The sequence below is a fragment of the Cebidichthys violaceus genome, unplaced genomic scaffold (assembly GCF_023349555.1).
Source record: "Cebidichthys violaceus isolate CVI_PGR_0920_01 unplaced genomic scaffold, fCebVio1.0.p SCAF_1, whole genome shotgun sequence".
Taxonomy (NCBI): Eukaryota; Metazoa; Chordata; class Actinopteri; order Perciformes; family Stichaeidae; genus Cebidichthys; species Cebidichthys violaceus.
The window spans coordinates 4705128-4728893 of record NW_027176262.1 but is presented as its reverse complement, the minus strand read 5'-3'; the positions used below and the strand labels follow the sequence as shown (position 1 = coordinate 4728893).

General features: G+C 40.1%; 3 protein-coding genes across 3 annotated transcripts; 2 read left to right on the top strand and 1 right to left on the bottom strand.

The window, feature by feature from the left end:
• Positions 1–213: 213 nt before the first annotated feature.
• Positions 214–7839, bottom strand: LOC137874096 (P2X purinoceptor 5-like). Its single transcript, XM_068712738.1, has 12 exons — positions 7631–7839; positions 6828–6978; positions 6211–6282; positions 3226–3301; positions 2929–3025; positions 2355–2435; positions 2101–2242; positions 1486–1622; positions 1283–1376; positions 993–1058; positions 826–908; positions 214–594 (listed from the first exon to the last, which is right to left on the bottom strand). The coding sequence occupies exons 1-12, from the start codon at positions 7765–7767 to the stop codon at positions 516–518; spliced, it is 1215 nt and encodes a 404-aa protein (XP_068568839.1). The 5' UTR covers positions 7768–7839; the 3' UTR covers positions 214–515.
• LOC137890556 (uncharacterized) lies at positions 7812–16733 on the top strand. The gene is made up of 13 exons (XM_068734726.1): positions 7812–7818; positions 10358–10714; positions 12102–12458; positions 13847–14203; positions 14395–14496; positions 14611–14670; positions 15067–15123; positions 15285–15311; positions 15427–15609; positions 15704–15751; positions 15831–15893; positions 16003–16047; positions 16136–16733. The coding sequence occupies exons 1-13, from the start codon at positions 7812–7814 to the stop codon at positions 16192–16194; spliced, it is 1722 nt and encodes a 573-aa protein (XP_068590827.1). The 3' UTR covers positions 16195–16733.
• Positions 16734–18910: 2177 nt separating this feature from the next.
• dhx40 (DEAH (Asp-Glu-Ala-His) box polypeptide 40) lies at positions 18911–23671 on the top strand. Its single transcript, XM_068712657.1, has 17 exons — positions 18911–19271; positions 19367–19512; positions 19598–19717; positions 19856–20092; positions 20254–20320; positions 20446–20577; positions 20684–20783; positions 20904–20990; positions 21125–21307; positions 21396–21476; positions 21560–21717; positions 21951–22065; positions 22161–22269; positions 22504–22598; positions 22713–22782; positions 22889–23117; positions 23340–23671. The coding sequence occupies exons 1-17, from the start codon at positions 19100–19102 to the stop codon at positions 23459–23461; spliced, it is 2223 nt and encodes a 740-aa protein (XP_068568758.1). The 5' UTR covers positions 18911–19099; the 3' UTR covers positions 23462–23671.
• Positions 23672–23766: the final 95 nt, after the last annotated feature.

The following is a 23766-nucleotide window of genomic DNA, read 5'->3' as shown; positions in this document are numbered from 1 at the left end:
TACACACTACGTCACAATAGCACCAAGTATGCTAATAACTGTTTTTGTAAAGATGAGAATTAAATGCATCTCTTGAATGTCTTGATTCTTGATATCTTGCTGATTTTCAACAATATCTATCACACACAAAATATCTAAACCATAAAGAAGTTATTGAATTTCAAGAAAGCTTCTATAAATGAATAGTTGTTTGGTTAAAAAAACAAAACGTAATGAATTATACAACTTTATGTTTGGTAAAAGTGGCTTGGATGCAACAGATGAACATCAGTTTCAGGCTTTGTTGCTGAAACACATTCATTTTATGGCAAAATCTGGTATAAAAGTGAATGGAACAGTCTTCATAATGGTTCTTAATTAGAGTTAATATTTCTAAAAATAGAGCTCTTACTAAAGGCAAGTCAACATCTTTAAACTGACATTAAAGCAAGAACTGCATGTCGTTTTTATAATAGTGGGTGATACACTATAACCAACATGAGCACATTACAAACTCGCCTCACACGGTGGAAAGACTAAGACGTCAGATTGTCCTGCTCCTCGGCTCCTTTTCTGTCCTCCACACTGTCGTCTTCAGACGCTGATTTCTTACTTCTGTGGAACAGAGACAGATCAGTATTCATTTTTGCAGATAAGCAATGTGTCACACCAGCATTACTGTAGCCAAGAACAAGAGGAGATATCTGTTAAAATTCTACATATAGTAAACAATATATTATCTAGTTTATCATAACATAAATGAAATGAGATACGGAGCTGAATGGACTACATAACTGCATAGACAAAGAAAACTCTACACCTGTTCTCGTGTGCTGCTTTTCTTACTTGGATCCTTCAAACTTCCTCTCTCGATAGGAGTCGCCCTTCTTCATTAGGTAGAGAAGGACCATGTCACAGAAGAAAGCTCCCTGTTAAATGAAGTTTTGTTCAGTGAACTGTGCAGTTCTTTTAAAAGCATTTATTAAACAAATTATTACATTATTGGTACTTACGGCGCCCATCAAAGCCAGCCCTGAACCAACGTTTATGAGTGTTGGGATGATGCTGAACTTCCCGGCCTATAAATAACAGAAATATAAGTTTTTTTTATCTATAACGAATCACAAAATCATTGAAAAAGCTTACAATTAAAGGTAACGCCTGTCTTTTATTAAAAATATCATTGAAGGTGATTTAATTTAGATGTTTACTATCTGCTAATGAGTGATATCATACCACATCATAATGCTCAGGCAGAGAAGACATTATTTCATGCATTCACCCTTTTTAAAATGGCGTTTACCTCTCCGTGCACCATGATGTTAAATCGGATGCCATAGACTTTGAATAGAGATCGATAGCTCTCACCAGCAGCATTTTTAAAATACCGAGTGTGTCTGATGGGAGGAAAGATGGAGGAATGAGAATACAAATATACAAGACACAATTCAAATGTTGGGATAATTTGTGATTGGGATAATTTGCGTGTGATCGAGACGATCTCACCTGAAGTTAAACCCTGTTGCGATGGTCTGTTTGGAGACGCTGATGTCCAGTCGAGTGAAGTGGTACTGTGGATGGCAGTGAGAGTAGCCTCTGTCGAGGTCACAGTACCACTCTATCATAATGCCAATGGAGGCTCCCTGCAAAACAACAGCAATACAAATTTGATCATATGCGGCTTCGAAACCATGTCAATCAATCATAATAATGGTGCATTCAGGGCCAATGGACACTAATAGTCTCCTTCAACACATATATACTCACTCAATAATCAGATATGTAAATATATTTACTCTTTGCCAACATTCTGCACAGATTATTAAAATGATTGTGGTGTAAAGGTGCCTAAGTAATGACAAATATGTCGACTGAAGTGTAGCATAAACACTAGGTAGACATTTAAGTTTGCACCTTTACTATGTATACTTTTCCTCTCCTAATATTCAGTGTTATTTTATTCGAGAAAAAACATGAAATAGACTTGTTTTGACTCTTTGTTTTGTAATATCTTTGTTTTGAAAATTGATAATATATCTGTTTTAATAATAAAAAAAATGGTAGCTGCTGTGCCTCCTTCACTCTGACCTCATCCTCCTAATTTCTCCCCCCTTTACTTACAAATGTAGCCATGTCCTGGAAGTTGTATCCAGCCCGCCTGGTGATGTCACCCAGCCGAAAGATGGGGCAGTAGGGGTGGAGCTCCTCGTCAAAGCGACATTTCCTCAAATAGGAGTCGTCAGTCGTTTGAAAAACGTTGGCCCTCAGAGTAAAGAAACGCACAGAGTGTATATGAGTGTGCACTGCTCACTGTTTCTAGTTTACCAAGCAGTACATGGAGAGATTCATGTTGAACACAGAAGAAGTGGACATACTTTGAAAATGAAAACTTCGGAAAATTGATGAAATTCTTGATGTAGATGGTGAAGTTTTCAGCGTTTGTCAGCAGAGGGCCTCTGAAAAGAAAAGAAATGTAATTATGTGCCACACGTTCTGTAGCTTGCAAATGAAATAACTTGGTCATTAGGTTCAGGGTCATAAATCATGAGGGGTTACTAACTAGTGGCTATTGTGAAGACTAGTGGAATCAGATGGTGGTTGAACAGCTGAGCGGGCTGTCGTATTCACAAGTTACCTCTTAAACAGATGCAATATAAGTATATAAATATAAGTCACTGAGTATCTGCACTTTGGTAACTAAGTAGTGTTGTTGCCTCAACCTAACCTCATATTTCACGATCTTTTTCCAAACTTAACTAACTAGTTTCCTATGAAGACGGAAAAGTCTGTACGCATGTGACCAGCGGGAATTGACACACGTGTTGCTGGACTTGTAAAATGCTTGTCAAAGGGCTCAGTAGATTAATAACAGCACAGCCTGATACCCACCAGAGGGCCTATAGGTCAAAACATGTAATGCTGGTCGTGTGTGACTTCATTGATCCTTACTTCGGTTTGAATTTTCTTTCAATGGGACACCAGCCGTAGATTTCACAGGTACTAGTAGAGTTTTCATCTTTTCTCAGGCATCTGCCGCTCATAATTCCTTCAGAGAAACACAGCAGAATAACCACATTACCACTCAGAACATCCCTCATCCGTATCTTAACCACTTATGTTTTCTATCATATGTGTTGCATTAAAACACCATGACAGAGGTTGAACTGAGACCCAAATCATATTTCAGAATGGCACTGAGCCGACCAACTTAATGGCGATTTAAAATCTGTGGTGTTTATTTCCTACCGTTACCGGCTGCCACCATCTTCCCCTCTTCACAGTCATCGTCATCTCGACAGTGACCATCCAGCACTTTAAGGCTCTTAGGATCACAGACAAAAAAAAGGGCAGAAATATTTAACCAGACAGAAAAACATTTCACACGTCACAGACGGACCATGTGAATTAATTAAGGAAGCAAATGATGCATTGTAATCTTAAGACCTGTTGCAGTAGGCACACAAATTTGTTAGAAGCATCCTTCAGTGACTGCAGCTGGACGGTATTTTAATAGACTCCACTGTTCCTAAACCTTTCTTAGTTAACATGTTGTGTAAACTGATGAGCTGCAGAGTTGTAAATTATGACAATATTGTTCATGAAATATCACCAAATCTTTTTCTTTCTACTCGTTTGTTTCTATTTGAAGATGTGATTTAAATGTGTTTCTATACTTGTGATATGTTATTCAAGCTTTATTTGTCTTCTGTTTGTGTGTCTCCAGAAGAAGAAGAAAAAAAGAAACAGAAGACTTGCAGTAAGGTTACATTCTGTCTTACTAAGTCAAAATTATGAGACACAAAGGCATAAATAATGAGATAGTTTTAATTTTAAGTATCTTGTGATCTTTACATAATTTATTATCTCATCATTTTTAATAGCTATTTCATCATTGTGATTTAATGTCACCTTATTTTGACTAACTACTTCTTAATTTTAGCTTCATATCTACTTTGTATTTGCTAGCTTTTATTTTTGAATTGGTAATGAATCTTTTCACATTGATAAAGTACCTTGTACTTATGACTTACTGGCTCGTACTTTGATTTAGTATTTAGATTTGTTTGACTAAAGCTCCTAGTTTTGACTCAGTATTTCATAATAATGATTTAGTGTGTCATACTTTTTACTTAGCTTGTAATTTTGATATAGTATTTCACTTTTCAAGAGACTAGAACATATATTTCGATATTTACAGTCATCTAACACCGTATTTGCGTCGGAGGGTTCCTGATAAAGGTAAAATAGCATTTAGGGAGATTATGGACGCATGTCTGTATCATTTAAATAACAGATCGGACATCTTCTTTTAGTGAGACTTGACTGTGCCTGGCTGGAAGATGATAAATGACAGTTCACTCTCAAATGTGGCGGCCTTTCAGACGCAGGGACACTGCAACTAGAGCAAGCCCAAATGTATACAAGAGCAGGTTTTATGGCTGTGTTGTGCTTGAACAGGCTCGCTATTCTTCTTGGCTGATGCAGGAGACCAAGAGAGGCTGGGTTTACATACCAGGATCCCTCTGGAAAGCTAAAGATACAGCAGGGTGAAATGATGATTGGCACACACACACACACACACACACACACACACACACACACACACACACACACACACACACACACACTCATAGCAAAGAGGGGGAGATGTCAGCCTTTGTTAAAAGTTTAAAAGGTCTTTTGTTATGACTAAGTGCTGTGAAGAAAATGCAGACCAGTGCTCTCCTGGCTGCAAATGGCTGTGCCACCATTCGAGCCATCAACAATCAGGAGAGCACGATGCGCCGATGATTCACAACTCTCTAAGAGGGTAACAGCAATGCAGAAGTGTCGTCTTCATCCTGGCATGTTCTTGACAAATTGCACTGATTAGTGGTGTTTCTGGGCACTGATTGGCTCAAGTAACCATATATAGAGAGATATATATGTATAACATGCTCTATAGTTCACTGAAATGACAAAATATTGTACAGGGGATTAAAGTGAAGAGAAGCTTCCGTGAGTTATGAGTGTTTTTAATTTCTGCCCTAACCTCAGTCACTACCGTGTCTTTGAAACATTGCCAGCTGAAATAGTTTCCGGATGATCAAACGTCAAACGGTGGAGAGTAACTGAAGTAGCCTTAAAATAAACTCGGTTGGCTTCAGACAGCTAGAAAACAGAGAGCAGAGCAGCTACTTGAAAAACAGCGTCTAAACGGCACATCATGTCCTCCAGCTAGCTATTATTCAGAACAGTTGGTATCCTAAAGTTAGACACGAACATTGTTTGTCTCAAAATTCAATGCAAGGTAGAGGCAATAGAAAGAATGAGTGAAAACATGGCCAAATAACCACAGCATGAAATGCCTTTTGAGAGATGACAATGCACCTGAAAACTTCAAGTAGCCTACTTTGAAGCACTGCGGGAGAATTCAGTTCTTCGTATCATAAATGAAGAAAATATTGTACATCATCGAAATTGGCCAGGAGAGTTGAGGTTTCTCTTTGTTTAATGGAACTGTATTTAACATTCGGAGCATTAATATAACAAAAAACAACTATTGTCAATGTAAAGATATAGAGGAGTAATGTCTACCTGAGCAGAGGATCACTCTCCCTCTGTGTGTGTTGCTATATGAGCCCTTGTTTGCACTGTTAGCACTGTTAGCTGCGAGCCGACGACTCAACGGCGCCTATGCTGAGAGCCATTGAGAGGCTATAGAAATAATTCCAATCCCGTATCTCGCACCTCCTTTAACTAATTATAGATGGAGGTGCAGCTGTATCGGTCGCACAACTCTGTACGCAACTCCAGTTTGACTGTTTACTATATCTTGACCTGAAACAAACACGCCATATTTGTTTCAAGCAACTAACTATCTTTAATAGACAGCTAATTCAACATAGAGCCCAGGCGCTGACTGTCCAGCCTTAGTAATAAGGTCAAACATCGAGTTGATCACATTCTCGTTGTGTATAGAAACTTTACTCACTCATTCGTTGCTTCCAATTATATTTTAGGGCAAAATAAATGATCGGATGATGATGGATTTAAACTTGATGTGAACAACTTTGACTTGAGAACACAGTGTTACGATGCAAAATGCATTCAATTCCAAACCACATTGCATAATAAGATGATCATCACTACAGGCGTTATGTTATCAAATGTGAAAATAATGATTAGAAAATGTGAACTAAGATATGATTATTAAAGCTTTCTGAAAGGACCTGCGTTCTGTCTTCTTACCTCAGCACAGTATCCCAGCTTCTGGTTTGGCGTCTCTAAGAAATTGGTTACAACAAACAGAACAGCTTCACCCTAGATGTAGAGAAAACACTGTGAATTGGTCGTTATGTTGACATCAGAACACGATGGCCCCTGTGCTGCCTCCCTTTCTCCCCCCTCAGCCTAAAACTCTCCATCTTGAGGAGGTCCTCAGTTGTGTTCCTGCCCTCGGCGATCTGTCCCTCTCAGTGTATAAACTGCACCTGCAACTTTCCCAAAACCTGTTTTTGTCCACTGTAGTTGTTGTCATAGTGTTTCCAGCTCTTCCTCCCATTAACCTGTTAAATGTTGATTTAAACCGGCCTGTGTCTCCTCTCATCCAACTCTCGGCAAGAGAGCGAACTATTGCCAAAATGTCAAACTACTCCTTTAACTCTATATTTAGGTCCTCATCCCTGCTGCCTGAACAGTGACACATCTCTTCTTCACATGCTTTGTCACACAGATGCACAAATTCAAGCATACAAGAAGAACAAATGCTGAAAAGGAAACGTTTGTTAATTTCTTAATTTAGCCACAAGCGTGTATTTTTGACCCACTTTGTATAGATATTGGTGCTGTGGTGTAAATGTTTTCACCTGTGGTGGGATGACGTAGTCCTCGGGTCCCCACACCAGCAGACCGGACTCAGTGGTGTTAGTGACCGAGACTCCCTTCAGCTTAGTTATGATAGAGCTCTGGATGGCCTCGTCCGTCTCCTGGTAGCCCTTCTTGCTTACGAAAACCCACCTGTGGGTGAGAGAGAATGTAACGGCTGCTAGAAAGACGTGTTTAAAACATTAGTGTGTCCTTTTTATTGTCTTATTGTTGCTGTTGAAAATTAATATCCTGGAGTTAAAAGTAGCCTTTTGATATTTTGGGTCTAGGACTAAACTGTATTACATTATTACAGATATGCTGCGTTTTTGTTACATTGACTGTATTTGATGCCTGATGCTTTTGTTCTTATAAATAAGCACTTGTGACTACATAAGTAAAATTTACTCACTAGATTAGGCTAACTACAGCTTTTTTATTTATGGCTTTTGGCTACAGGACACTGAACAAGCCATACGAGTAGCTACATTGAAAATTAGAAAAACTTTGTGTGACACTTGTTAGTGTATTAAAAAAGCTGTCCTGTCAGATTGTAGCACTGACTTATTAAGAGCCCATTAACTTGTAATCATCACCATGGGCATACAATATTTAATCAACAAGCAACCGGGCTATATGTGAGTTGCTGCATTTATTCATTACGGCAATTTAAATTAGGTCAACATAAAATCCTCACAAGCATGCATTTCTATACTAATATTGTGATAATTTGCTCAGGGTTATAGGCTACCAGAAGGTAGGCTAATACAACTGCAGAAGCCGCGGCAGTAGTTCACCGACTTACCCGATGATGTAACCGATGATGGATAACTGAATAAGTCTGTACAAAACTCCAACTTTCTTATTTTTGGCGACAATGTATTTTTCCGTTTTGTAGTCGAATAAGGAGAGGAAGCGTCCTTTGAAGAAGCTCCCGGCCATCCTGCAGCTGTCTGCGGACAGTTGGAAGTCAGTGTATAATCGTGATGAGTGGTACACTGAACCACACACACACACACACGCACGCACGCACGCACACAACACACACACACAACACACACACACACACACACACACACACACACACACACACACACACACACAGCCAAAGTTTCGGTCCATCCCCCAGGCGCCTCCCTTTAAATTAACATGTGGATCAGAGCATGTTTGCGGATTTCCTCCCTCTCTTTCAAGACAAGAACCACAGTATAGTAACTGCGGTCAGTGTAGCAAACACTCAGATCTCCGTGGTTAACTCGGCAGACACTTAACTTTTAGTGTGCCTATATGCTAAAATTTACGGTAAACGCATTCAAACGGCACAGATCGGGAGCGAGCGAAGGACTTTGCAAAGTTAGCGGAAATATTAACATGAGACAACTTTCGGTTTTCTACAGATGAACATCCGGTTTTCAGTACAAAAAATGTTACCTGCATCTCGTGAGTTAAAGGGAAAATACACCTAAATTGTGCGTGAAGTGTGTTTATTCTTTGATTTGCGGGTTGCTGGAAAGATATTAAAATTAATAACACCTGACTGACAGTCAATTAAGATATTTTACCACGCAAAAACACTGAACTGAATTTGTATCTTCAAATTGCAAATTTCTGAAATTTTTATGGCGCTATAATGTTTTTCTCAATAATTCCCCACAATGACTGATGCATTTATGTTCAGCACAAAAAAGGCTAATATCACAATATTTGAGGTGCTACAAAAATATTTTTCTCAATAATTCCATACAATGACTGATGTATATGTAATCAAGGCATCGTTGACTCCACCCATACAGAAAATCAGACATTTTTACTGTACCAATTAAGAGATATTTCAAAGTAAATGTCTTACATTTCTACCGAGAACACGTCTAATAACACCTTAAAAATTTCAGAAAGTTGCCATTTGAAGGTACAAATTCAGTTCAGAATTTTTGCTTAGTAAAATATCTTAATTGACTGTCAGTCAGGTATTATTAATTTGAATATCTTTCCAGCAACCCTCAAATCAAAGAATGAAGACACTTCACTCACAATTTAGGTGTATTTTCCCTTTAACTCACGAGATGCAGGTAACATGTTTCATACTTAATGTGAATATAATTAATTTTATCTTATTTCCACTATGCACTATGTATACTTTGTTTCAAGTATACAACAAAGTATCCAACGTTTAGGCGAAACATCTTATTTTGAAAACCGGATTCGTCTGAAGAAAAAATCTGTGCCGTTTGAATGCGTTTACCGTGAATTTCAGCATAAAGGCGCACTAAAAATTAAGTGTCTGCTGCGATGACCGCAGTGCATCGTATTCAATGGAGACAACACCAGCACCCTTAGCTCCCTGGGTTTTGCAAGCCGTTACTTATAGAAATAAACCATATATTAATCATCCCAGTGGTGTGGTCTGTGTTTGTGAAAAACTGCAAATGCGGTGTTTTGACACGATTACCTTCCATATGTTTCTTTGCTGTTGTAATCATAACTTTACCTGTAACTTTTGAACCGTAAGTCTTGGAAACCAAAACAATAAAATAATTCTTGGACTCCTCAGATACGTATAAATTATATATATATATATATATATATATATATATATATATATATATATATATATATATATATATATATATATACATATATATATATATATATATATATATATATATACATATATATATATATATATATATATATATATATATATATATATATATATACAAATAAACCACACCCTTTTGCTTCTTGATCGATTGATTTCCATGTTGAATTGTGTCCAAATCTGTTTCTTTTTCCCTCCTTTTTTGTTGTTGTTTCTCCCACAAAGTTGGAGCAATCGTCACCACATTTCCCTCAAAGTTTGCTCAAATACTGTGGTCAGGGCTTACATAACAAACAAAATATGAATCTTCCGAACACTTTGTGCTTTTGCAACCACATGTTCGTGACATACTGTAGATATGACGTCTGAGTGGCCATGCGATCTGGCCACTAGGTGGCGCCGGATTAGCAGCATCTATCTATACATTTAAAATAAACTATAAAAATACTATAAAATAATCGTAAATAATTTGCACATCAATATTTATATTTTTACTTAAAGTAAAGTGTTACAGACTCTTACTATTCCATTAAAGGACCAGTGTGTAACATTTATGGGGAATAATTGGCAGAAATGGAATGTGATGGTCTTGCGGTTTGCTTGCCACGTTGCTTTTGTTCACAGTGCAGGGATGAAAATATGATTTATATACAAATGTTCAATGAATCAAATTTTACTTACTCGACTAAATTAATTGTTTGATTTATACAGGCCAAAATCAATCAGTCAATTTAAATTATCGTTGAGGTGATGTGCTATCATATTTGAATTCACATACTGAAAGCTTGGCAAAATATTTAAATACGATCACATTTAATCCATTTATTCTCATTTAAAGATGTTTAGACAACAGTTTTGAATATGTTCAGTAATTATTTGAGCATGAGATAAGCAATTTAAAACTTGATCTTGTGTTTCTTTCTTCCCGTGAAGAAGAGCCGGACTTTGAAAACTCTTGTGAGCCATATTCAGATGCTTGTGAGACGCACACACTCAGCGCTCTGCTTGGCTCCTCTGTGTTCCTCCCATGCAACTTTACAACAAGTGGACTCAACTGGGTGTCGTGGGCCCACACTCCTGGGCTGGACCTGGTCCGTCTCACGCCTGACGGTAGTATTAAGTTCCTGGACCACAGGTACGGTCGGGTGAAAGCCTTTCCAAACCAGGGCTCAGAGGGGGACTTCTCCATCCGCATCGATGAGCTTCAAAACTCTGACCTGGGGTGTTATCGCTGTACGCAGGGACGTGGCTGTCGTCAAGTGGAGTTGGTTGCTAAAGAAGGTGAAAAAGGTGAGATGATTTCTGTTTGAACGTGTTCAGGTAATGCTCCCTCAACACTGAGCAGCAGCCTCTGCAGAAACATGCGGCCTCCTTCCTTTCCATGGTCACAAACCTCGTAGGCCAAACCCATGAGAGGGGACAAGTGAAAATAGAGCTTCCTGTGAAATGCACCTTTGTAAAAACCACAACTTAAAAAAAAATAATAAAAAAATAATAATAATTAGATGAGGAAATATGAAAATGTTTTATGTGAACCTGGGCAGTTTCTCACTTTGCCTGACAAAGCTCAGATTTTATGTTAGGAAACATAAAATATATGTTTAAAAAATGGGCTTATTGTGCTTTAATTAGCCTCGGTGATGAACATTTCCATCCACTTGTACATGTTTCAGCACAAGGCCCCCTTCTCCAGAAGCATCAACAGGAAGTGGTCTGGATGAGAAAGACATTTCAGGCCTTTTTTTTCACCATCATCTACATGTTCATAAAAGATAGATATTGATTGTTTTTCAATTTCATCTTTGACATAACCAGCTTACAGTTTGAAATCAATAAAACGTGTTAAAAATGTCAACTGTTGCTCATGTGAAACTGAAAGCTATCAAAGGACTTCCGTATATATAACTATATGAACGGTGATGGTCTTGTGGTTTTGTCCCATGATGCTCGGAGATGTTAGCACAGCTCTGCTTCATTACTGTTCACCACACGAGACGCTGACAATGAACGCTTACAGGAGGATTGTCCTGTTAGCCCTGTGCTTTATTTGCGTGTCTTCAAATGGTAAGTCCTTTTGTGATATTACAGAATGACAATATTATTAATATAAAGACATTCCATGAACTCCACCTCTTTTGCGACATCAACTGTTTGTTCACTCCATTTACATTATTTGATCTTTGAAATCTGGTGCGTTGAATCTAGAATTTCCGTTCTAAAGCTTGGCAAATCTGTTGACAACAAGGGAAATAATGTTTACTCTAGTGGACTATAATGTTGGTATGATATTTAAATATGGTTAACGATATATAGACTATAGTGAAGATGTCCCCCCCCCAATTAAAACGTGTTGTTAATAAGTCAATCTAAGAAAATAGGGCTAATTTATAAGAATCTGTGGGCAGAGCATAGGTTTCAGTGTTACGTATGTTTTTATTCAGTGTCTTTAATAAAGTTGTTATTTTTAAATGTTCTAGCTTTTCTGCCTAATTTGCTGTTATTTGTTATCCAGTTACATTAAATCCATTTATTCATTTGAAGGTGTCTAAACCACAGTTTTGAGTATCTACAGCAATAAGGACGATGAGTTTGTACTGTTGGTACTCATGGTTAATTGAAATAACAATGTTATCTTGTTAACACAATCTTGTTCTTGTGTTTCTTTCTTCCCGTGAAGAAGAGCCGGACTTTGAAAACTCTTGTGAGCCATATTCAGATGCTTGTGAGATGCAGAAAGTCAGCGCTCTGCTTGGCTCCTCTGTGTTCCTCCCATGCAACTTTACAACAAGTGGACTCAACTGGGTGTCGTGGGCCCGCAGTCCTGGGCTGGACCTGGTCCGTCTCACGTCTGACGGTAGTATTAAGTTCCTGGACCACAGGTACGGTCGGGTGAAAGCCTTTCCAAACCAGGGCTCAGAGGGGGACTTCTCCATCCGCATCGATGAGCTTCAAAACTCTGACCTGGGGTGTTATCGCTGTACGCAGGGACGTGGCTGTCGTCAAGTGGAGTTGGTTGCTAAAGAAGGTGAAAAAGGTGAGATGATTTCTGTTTGAACGTGTTCAGGTAATGCTCCCTCAACACTGAGCAGCAGCCTCTGCAGAAACATGCGGCCTCCTTCCTTTCCATGGTCACAAACCTCGTAGGCCAAACCCATGAGAGGGGACAAGTGAAAATAGAGCTTCCTGTGAAATGCACCTTTGTAAAAACCACAACTTAAAAAAAAATAATAAAAAAATAATAATAATTAGATGAGGAAATATGAAAATGTTTTATGTGAACCTGGGCAGTTTCTCACTTTGCCTGACAAAGCTCAGATTTTATGTTAGGAAACATAAAATATATGTTTAAAAAATGGGCTTATTGTGCTTTAATTAGCCTCGGTGATGAACATTTCCATCCACTTGTACATGTTTCAGCACAAGGCCCCCTTCTCCAGAAGCATCAACAGGAAGTGGTCTGGATGAGAAAGACATTTCAGGCCTTTTTTTTCACCATCATCTACATGTTCATAAAAGATAGATATTGATTGTTTTTCAATTTCATCTTTGACATAACCAGCTTACAGTTTGAAATCAATAAAACGTGTTAAAAATGTCAACTGTTGCTCATGTGAAACTGAAAGCTATCAAAGGACTTCCGTATATATAACTATATGAACGGTGATGGTCTTGTGGTTTTGTCCCATGATGCTCGGAGATGTTAGCACAGCTCTGCTTCATTACTGTTCACCACACGAGACGCTGACAATGAACGCTTACAGGAGGATTGTCCTGTTAGCCCTGTGCTTTATTTGCGTGTCTTCAAATGGTAAGTCCTTTTGTGATATTACAGAATGACAATATTATTAATATAAAGACATTCCATGAACTCCACCTCTTTTGCGACATCAACTGTTTGTTCACTCCATTTACATTATTTGATCTTTGAAATCTGGTGCGTTGAATCTAGAATTTCCGTTCTAAAGCTTGGCAAATCTGTTGACAACAAGGGAAATAATGTTTACTCTAGTGGACTATAATGTTGGTATGATATTTAAATATGGTTAACGATATATAGACTATAGTGAAGATGTCCCCCCCCCCAATTAAAACGTGTTGTTAATAAGTCAATCTAAGAAAATAGGGCTAATTTATAAGAATCTGTGGGCAGAGCATAGGTTTCAGTGTTACGTATGTTTTTATTCAGTGTCTTTAATAAAGTTGTTATTTTTAAATGTTCTAGCTTTTCTGCCTAATTTGCTGTTATTTGTTATCCAGTTACATTAAATCCATTTATTCATTTGAAGGTGTCTAAACCACAGTTTTGAGTATCTACAGCAATAAGGACGATGAGTTTGTACTGTTGGTACTCATGGTTAATTGAAATAACAATGTTATCTTGTTAACACAATCTTGTTCTTGTGTTTCTTTCTTCCCGTGAAGAAGAGCCGGACTTTGAAAACTCTTGTGAGCCATATTCAGATGCTTGTGAGATGCAGAAAGTCAGCGCTCTGCTTGGCTCCTCTGTGTTCCTCCCATGCAACTTTACAACAAGTGGACTCAACTGGGTGTCGTGGGCCCGCAGTCCTGGGCTGGACCTGGTCCGTCTCACGTCTGACGGTAGTATTAAGTTCCTGGACCACAGGTACGGTCGGGTGAAAGCCTTTCCAAACCAGGGCTCAGAGGGGGACTTCTCCATCCGCATCGATGAGCTTCAAAACTCTGACCTGGGGTGTTATCGCTGTACGCAGGGACGTGGCTGTCGTCAAGTGGAGTTGGTTGCTAAAGAAGGTGAAAAAGGTGAGATGATTTCTGTTTGAACGTGTTCAGGTAATGCTCCCTCAACACTGAGCAGCAGCCTCTGCAGAAACATGCGGCCTCCTTCCTTTCCATGGTCACAAACCTCGTAGGCCAAACCCATGAGAGGGGACAAGTGAAAATAGAGCTTCCTGTGAAATGCATCTTTGTAAAAACCACAACTTACCGTGCAGGCACTCAGAGCGGAGACATAACGCTACTGATTTTCATCTGTGTCGGCGTGGCTGCTTTCATTCTGCTGAGCATCGGTGGCTACTGCTGCATCAAGTGCATATGTGAGTACCTACCCAGTCTGGCACCCTCAGTCCACACAGATGGTAGAAGACGTGGTTTGTGAGCTCATTTGATGGATGGATTGGTTGGTTATTTAAAAACTCTTTTTATTTCAGTGTGCTGTTGTAACAGAACAAGGGACGATACAAACAACCAAGAAGGTACAGGCACTGAGGGTAAGCAATCATTTTAACATTTACGTTCGATCGATGTAGAGTTTTGCTCGGTACACGGTCACATTTACATTAAAGCACAGGAATAACAGTACAGCAGGCTTGGTTACAGCCAGTTAAGACAGAATTAAAGGAAATTTGTTATGAAGAGTTGCATCTGCTAAGTTATTTAAAAAGCTGTATCATGCACAGGACAACGGAAATGTACACAATAGAGACAAATACACAGCAATGCACATCTTTCCTTCAATAGAATATGTAGTTTTGTGAAACCCGTCAACTTACTCTCTTGTGAAGAAGACCTTTAGAGGTGTCAATCTTCTCGTGGCAAGAAACAAACAAGAATGTTTCCCAAAACGTCCAACTATTCCTTCAAGTTCGTATAATGTCCCACTGCAGGCGCCAGTGCTCCACCTGAGGAAACAGGCAGAGTGCCAGCAGATCAACAGCAGAGAGGTAACAACACACACACACACACACACACACACACACACACACACACACACACACAGTAGTATATGTGATGCACGAGTCGGCGAGGACAAGTGATATTTCTGATATGTTTTCTTGACAAGAGACCTGTGTCACTGTACACAACGTGTTTCCTTTTCCCACAGGAGGGGGCAACAATAACCTTGTTTATGGTGCGTTCACGCTGCTCTTCTTCTTTCTTTCATCCGTTCGTTCCATGACATCACCTTATTCAAAATGTCTAATAGTCAATGTTTTCTAAACCTTTTTTTTTTTTTTAAATATCAGAAAATGATGACCAAGACTCATCCAGCATGCAGCATGACCTCACCAGAAATTATTGCATTCCAGTAGGAGGTCTGCCCGATCCCGACAGGACTCAACCCACTCAGAGCACCAGTGGGATTTATCCAAACTTGAACCAGTTTGAGAGGACGGAAAGTCAGAGAATAAAACAGGGATTTCATCGAGGTGCTTAATATTCAGTATAATTACGTCAGTTTCTATTATTGGTGACCCTTTCATCATCTTGTCACGACAAACTAACTCAGTCTCACCTCTCCAGAACTCTTCAGCAGATTACGGCAAGCAAGTCGGAGTCGGCATTACTACGGTAAAATACGCATCTTCTATTATGTCGCATCATTTCAGTGCTGTCAGGACTTTCACTGTTATTTATTTTTATTACACAGTTAATCAAGGTGAAATCAACAGGCAACAAGCCATGTCAACTCAGGCAGAGAATCCTCCCAAAGGTATTTAGACTTTATTTGATTCATCTTGTGTCATCTGTCAGAATGATTTATCTGTGCGTGAGAATAAATAACTTATTGTTACATTATTCACTCCTTTCTTTTTTTTTTGCAGCAGAAGGTCTTAAGAAGAAGAAGAAGAAGAAGGCCATGGAAAGTGAGTGCTGACTTCCTCTGTGGACATGTTCGAGATGAAATAAAACTGGCTCAACCGCTGTCCTACTTCTCTGTTGTTTCCCTGTCAGATGTCGAATTCAAAAACCCAATTTACAACAGGAGCACAGACCAGCTCAACCGCCCATAGAGAATGAAGGAGAGTTTCAACAGCTGTGGAGATAGCTTGTTTCAGTATCAACATACTTTCCAATTATATCCATTGATTATTCATTTGTTTTATTGCATTTGTTTGCTGTATAATTCTACTGCAGTTCCTGTACAAGAAGCAGTCTGTGCTGAATGTGTTGAATGAGACAAACCTGTGTAAGCCATTGGTTATGTTATGTGAGAAGTACTTTTTGACCATATAAATTGCTTTTATGCTCCGTTTGACTTGCAGATAAAATAAACCCTTTGTTTGTTTTTTTTTAACCAAACTACACTCACATCTGCAGACAGTTTAGAGTCTCAGGTTCACTTGCATTGCTTTAACTGTGGGAGGATAGAGAGAGAACAAGCTCCATGAAAAGACACAGGACCCTCAAACTGTGGAGCAACAGAGTTACTGACACTTCTTCAGTTGAGAGTCGTGCCGATTAAGCCAAATGAGAAGCAGCTGCTCCACCTGTGACGGAGTACAAATAAATCTCATGACATTGAGAATTAAAAACAAACTAAATTCTGAAACGTAGTGTGTTTTCTACAGAGGTGAACAAAAATGATAATCCACAAATTTCAACACATGAGTTCTGCAACAAGGATGGGTTCAACATTACCGTCCCTCAGAATGCCACAGTCCCACCTCTGAACCTGTGGGCAGTCTGGATCCCTTCCAGCCAAAACCACAACTGTGAACCCCAAAAAAGATCCAAGGATGCTGTCACTTTCAGCTTTCCCTTCACTGATTGTGGCACTCAGTCTGTGGTAAATGCAAATCAATGACCCCCCGTCCATCTTTAGGCAGGTCAGTTATAACGGGTGTGGTTGTGTCTTGCAGATAGCAGACGGGGTTATGAACTACTGGGTCAACATTGAGGTGAAGCAACAGCCGCAGAAAGGCTTTTCCAGTAAGAAATTAAAATGTTCCACTTCTCCTGCTTTGAGAATGTGAAAACACTCATTTAAATGTCCTTTTATTTTGTAGTCTTACTGTGCATTGTAGCTTTGCACTGGCCCAAATTACTCGGCTGGGCATCAAGGTTTGGGGAGAACAATCAGAGTACCCGTCAACACTGAAGAGTGAGGGAATACCGAGGGCTGAAATGAGGTTAGGCTAGGGCAAGTTTTTGCTTGATTATGTCATAAATGTGCCTGTTTTATTAACCAAAAGGTCTTAAACGACAGAAAGTACCATCAATATGTGTCAATAAATGACTTGAAAAGGAATTAATAGTTTTAACATTGAAGGACCAGTTTCAAACTTGGAGCATAGTGAAGCCCACATTTATTTTATTTTAATTTCAACTTCAGACTCCAATTAGAAGTCTTTCTATTCCTCTTGAGCCCCTCAAACAGACACCGAGCTTGGCCAGCCTGTGCATGTGGAGGTGTTTGCTCCTAAACATGAGGACAAGGATTTGGTGCTGCTGTTGGAGGACTGCTGGGCGACACCGACTGAAACCCTGCATGACCCACAGAGATGGAACCTGCTTGTCAAAGGGTGAATTTGCATGAAATAAACAGATATATGTTTGACCATTTATATCCAAAGGGTAACTTAACATCTGTGCCCGTACTTCAATCAACCGAATCTTTGTATCCAACCCAGATGTCCTTTCAGTGGAGATAGCCACAGAACAGTTGTGTTGCCAGTTGTCCCCACAGAACTGAACAATCCCTCTCTTCATGAATGGTTTGTGGTCAAGATGTTCTCATTTGTAGCCCCCAACATTTGACAACCTGGTACGACAAAGTCGAACAAAAAAAGAAATAAATGTTGTATGAATTTCACTGCTATTAATTAGCCATAGGGATTTTTTATTTTATTTTTATGGAATGCTCTCCTACAGGTATGTTTCCACTGTGATGTAGAGATCTGTAAAGGACCAGATTGCCTACAGTCCTGCAGCAATGATAAGAGGAGCTGCGGCCTACTGACCCTTTATGAAGTCTAATGAATTCATTTTGGGTTATTGATTCACGCATGCTTGTGTGTAACACTGTGAGTGATTGTCTCAGTTTTGCCATGTCTTACAGGGAGGCGTAAAATAAGGCAAATCCCACCGGGGCCAGGACAGGAGATTCTTTACAGAGTAGTTTCTGGTGGAGCTCTTCTGTATCTACTGTAAATAATCACAAAAAGGATTATTCCAAGTCATGTTTGGAAGCCCAATTGTAAACGGTTCAGTCAAGATCTGTTTGTGATTTGTAATGAAAATAAATGTATACATTACTTTAATGACCTTAAGTTAGTAGATGCACTGTATGTTAGTAGGAAAGGCTTGCCTTATTTAACAATGTTTTAGCAAGTATCCTTTCTTTTTTTCATCACTGTACTGCCACTTGCTTACTTTAGGTGGTTGTGGAAGATCGCATGCACCCTATGGGCTCAACATGAAGACCTCATAAGACATAAAATACATTTTCATAACACTTTGGGAACATTTCACATCCACAAATATTAAATGACTGGTCTTAAACTTTGCTTTTGTTTACTCATTATTCCGATTTCTCTTTGTTTTATAGATACAGAGAGTTAAGAACAAATCGACTAATTACTAGGTGATGGCACCTTTCTGTGTAAATAAAGCTTATTTTAAAAAAAACGTCCTGGCAAACTTTTATTGTGGTGGAGGTGTTCCGGTCATGTGCCCACAACTCGACCAATAGAAACGCCGAATGGGTTAGTTTGCGGAAGTCATTGAGCGAGCGTGTAGTCTTCGGAACGAAAGAAATAATTGTGAAAGAAGTCGCTATTTTTTAACTTTTAATATAGTTTGTGGGTAAAGAAACCTACTAAATCGTGTTCCGCATGATTAACGTCAGTGTTTCTTTCGTCTGTTCAGCTCCTCACACGTATCTGCTGGTTAAGCGAACGTTACTAGTTGTCAGTTATGTCCAAATCAACGAGGCTGGACTCGAAAGACAATGAGTCAAAACAGCTGCCCATCTATCGGCACAAAGCCACACTGACTCGGGCTGTCAGAGACAGCACGTTTCTGGTTGTCACCGGTGAGACTGGCAGCGGGAAAACCACACAACTTCCAAAGTACCTTCATCAAGCAGGTGAGCTGTGGTTTAGCTGTACGATCACCGGTGGTAGTTAACGTTAAACCTAAACACAAACTACACAGATCACTTCCTCTTTTTTTTGTGTGTAGGTTTTTGTAAAGATGGCAAAATTGGCATCACTCAGCCCCGCCGGGTGGCTGCCATCACGGTGGCCCAGAGGGTGGCCCAGGAGATGCAGTGCACTCTGGGTAGAGAGGTTGGCTACCAAGTACGCTTCGATGACTGCACGTCACAGGTGGGAGGCAAAGACGACTCATTCCTTTGCACAAAATACATTGTTACTGTGAATATGTGTCAACATGGAGTTGTGTCTGTGCCAGAGCACGGTGGTGAAGTACATGACCGACGGCTGTTTGCTCAGAGAGATCCTAGCAGATCCTGTACTCTCTCAGTACAGCGTCGTAATCCTGGATGAAGTCCACGAACGCAGCCTCAACACAGTGAGTCAATATGACAACGACCCAATATCATTGACATTTATCATTTCTTGCACTTTACTCTTGCATGCATACACAGTCAGCATGCAACATGTACTTCTTTCAATGCACATGTTGATTTAGTGTTTGTTTTTTTTGCAGGATATTCTCCTGGGTCTACTGAAGAAAATGTTCTCCAACTCTGCGAAGGCCACTAAGGGCAGATCTTTCCCTCTGAAGGTGGTGGTGATGTCCGCCACCTTGGAAACTGACAAACTCTCAGCTTTTCTCGGCGACTGCCCCGTCTTTACTATTCCTGGGAGGACTTTTCCTGTCACCAGCACATTTGGTTTTGCTGTCGGACCTAAAGACATAGAGAGCACTGGTTATATAAAAGAGGTACCGAGATTCAGCTTTTGAGTCGGGCGTTTGTCTTTAATTAAGATTACTGCATGAAAAGAAACATTTACTTTATCAACAATCACTCTCATCTTGGATATGTTTTTATAGCTTAATGCATTTTGTTGGTAATCATTTAATTTACGTGTTTTGCTTCACAGGTGGTGAAAGTGGCCCTTGATGTGCACACCAGTGAAATGGCTGGGGACATTCTGGTGTTTTTGACGGGTAAGTTATCGAGCTCACTGTGTGTGTGTGTGTGTGTGTGTGTGTGTGTGTGTGTGTGTGTGTGTGTGTGTGTGTGTGTGTTAACCCTCACGCAATCTGTCACGTTAACCCTCCATGTTTGACAGGTCAGGCAGAGATTGAGCGCGCGTGCGACTTGTTGTATGAAAAAGCTGAGTCTATCGACTACCGCTATGATGTGGCGGACCAAACCGTGGAGGGCCTCCTCATTCTGCCCCTCTATGGATCCATGCCCACTGGTAAATACGTACAACGGCTGTCGCCTATTCATCGATTTAAGGCGATATCTTTCTTTGTGATGATACTGCAAAAGAAAACTGAATAAAACTTATGATCTTGTCGTAGATCAACAGAGGCAGATCTTTCAGCCCCCACCTTCAGGAATAAGGAAGTGTGTCGTGGCCACTAACATTGCAGCAACATCTCTCACCATCAATGGCATAAAGTGAGTGAGGCCTGTGGTTATTGGCTGTCCACTAGGCTGCATTTATCAGATTTACAACGGTGGCTTGTTGCTCAAATAGTTAACATAAAGCATATTGTCCAATTCTTTTCCCCCATAAAGGTACATCATAGACAGCGGCTTTGTGAAGCAACTCAACCACAACTCAAGAGTGGGCATGGATATCTTGGAGGTGGTGCCCATTTCAAAGTGAGTTTTTGAAGAAATAACATGCCATTTGAAACCTGCCACTACTTTTTGTTAAAGTTTGTTTTCCGGCTAACTACCATGCCATTTAAGACCGCTTGGGAATAGAGATTTGGACTTGATTTCTTTGCGATTAGGAGCGAGGCTGAGCAGAGAGCAGGCCGAGCTGGAAGAACCTCAGCTGGGAAATGCTTTCGAATCTACACCAAGGAATTCTGGGAGAAGAGCATGCCGGAATATACAGTTCCAGAAATCCAGAGGACAAGTCTGACTGCAGTGATACTCACACTCAAGTGCCTGGGCGTTCATGATGTCATCAGGTACACTGATACTGGTCGCTTTCTTATAGCTCATCTTATTTATCTTAATGCCTTTACCTTGTTTAATAAAGAGTTTGTTTCTTTTAAGGTTTCCTTATCTGGACTGTCCAGAGGAGAGGTTCATTCTTGAGGCTTTAAAACAGCTCTACCAATTTGATGCCATCGACAGGTGAGAAATGAGACATGTTGACCTGTGGACTTTGAAAGCGCAGCACCAGTGGGTTTAAGTACTTCTCTGTGTGTCGTCTGTAGGAGAGGAAGAGTGACCCAGCTGGGGGAGCTGATGGTGGAGTTCCCCCTGCACCCAGGCCTCACCCGGGCCGTGCTCAAAGCCGCCTCGCTCGGCTGTGAGGACCTGCTGCTCCCTGTAGCTGCCATGCTGTCTGTAGAGAACATTTTCATCCGGCCAGGTCAGCAGTTTAGCTTGAAAGCAGAACAAATCGCTAGTTCAATTAACAAAACTATAAGGGAGAGAAAACCCTTTGTTCATAGTATTTAGGTTATATTAAGGGAAATGTTTAGTTTTAGAGAGCCAATAAAGTTCTGTTTTATTTACCGACATGTCGGTGTGATTGTTTAGTGTGTCAGGAAATGACACATGCAGAGAAGTGTAATGTGAAGACTGATCTCTTCCTGCCTGCAGGCCACCCTGAGAAGCAGAAAGAGGCCGATCAACAGCACAGAGCGCTGGCTGCCAAGAGCGGCAGTATGAACGACTTCGCCACTCTCCTCAGCGTGTTTCAGTCGTGTAAATCCAGGTCCACCGATTAATGCCGCTAGATGCGTCCACATTATTTCTAGGTAATTAATCATCACAACTCTCATAACTGAACCTTTCTCTTGCTTCCTGCAGTGACAGACCCTCAGCGTGGTGTAAAGATCACTGGATCCACTGGAGGGCGCTGAAGTCAGCCTTTAGTGTGGAGACTCAGTTGCGAGAGATCCTCCTCCGCCTCCAACAGGTTCAGCAGTTTGCACATTACAACTGTACAAATGCACAATTCTGCCTCTTTATTATTAGCTGTGATTAGATCACGCTTGCTCCTTATAGTAATGTTGTACTTGTATAATTGTAAAGGATCTCTTTGCAGATTACTGTGGTCAGATGTTTAACTCTGTCATTAATTAATTTATGATTTTGTTTGCTGACACACCGGTGTGATCATTAATTTGAATGAGACCCTCTGTCCTTTCAGAAGAGAGATTTCCCTGTCGACACATTTGATGGCAATAAGAGTGAACTCTTCAGACGATGTCTGTGCACGGGATACTTCACCAATGTTGCCAGAAGGTATCACCAAAGTTCATTTCAAATGATTCATATTTAACTCTCTTTTGGGAATCTTGTATTCTCTCTCTTAGTGATGCATGTGTCAGTTGTTGTTTTTTTTCCCACCTCGCATAGGTCTATTGGAAAGGTGTTTTGCACAATGGATGGCCATGGATCCATGGTTCACATTCACCCATCCTCATCGGTAAATGCATCTTCAAAATATCTTTAATAATAAAAGAGAACGTTTGGAACCAAAACTTTCATGCTGCTTCTGCTTCCTGTTGATCACAATCCCGTGTTGCTCCAAGCTGTTTGACCAGGAGGCTGAGCTGAACTGGGTCATCTTCCACGATGTGCTGGTGACCTCGCGGGTGTACGTCAGGACTGCGTGTCCTATTCGATACGAGTGGGTGAAGGACTTACTACCTAAGCTACACGAGGTGGACGTCTATGAGCTGAGCAGCGTGGCAAGAGAAGAAGTGACAGATGAGGAGATGGTGAAATGGGAGACCAGGGAAGCAGCCAAAAGACAACCAGGTTTTCAGAGTTTATTAGATTTATATATATTTTCTTAAATTGTAATGTTATACAGCTCAATGGTTAATGTTAATAGTCCCTGCTATGACCATGTATTACATGATCAAACGTAAGAGACGGTGTGGATTAAAAGCCCGAGTTGGGCATGAAGATCTTAATTGTTATACAGAGTGAATGAAGTAATCTATAACAAACTGATAGATTCCTTTATTCTTGTTTCAGAGGTTTCTACTGAGGACGTCGTGAAGAAGCTGGAGAAGCGTAACAACGAGACCACCGTGGGCGACGCTCGCGCTCGCTATCTGCAACGAAAGCAACAAAGAGAACAGAATAAAGCTCTTTGACAGAAAGCGCTTTCTTTTAAGGGACATGGTTCATGCAAACGTATCACAAAAGGAGCATTTGGAAACGATTTCTGAACAATAAATATTTGTTACATTTATAATGAAAAGAGTATCATTGCCTTGCTCTTTTTAATTCCTCCACTTTACACACAATGGTGCAGAAGTAGTAGTTAGTTTCACGGGTCTTTTGACAAGAAAATGTGTGCTTTGTTTTTTTAACTGTGACTAGATTAAAATACAATAAATATGGTGACATTTCATTTTTATTTTGTCTGTACACCGGCTCCATGCAGTCGGGGTGAGGT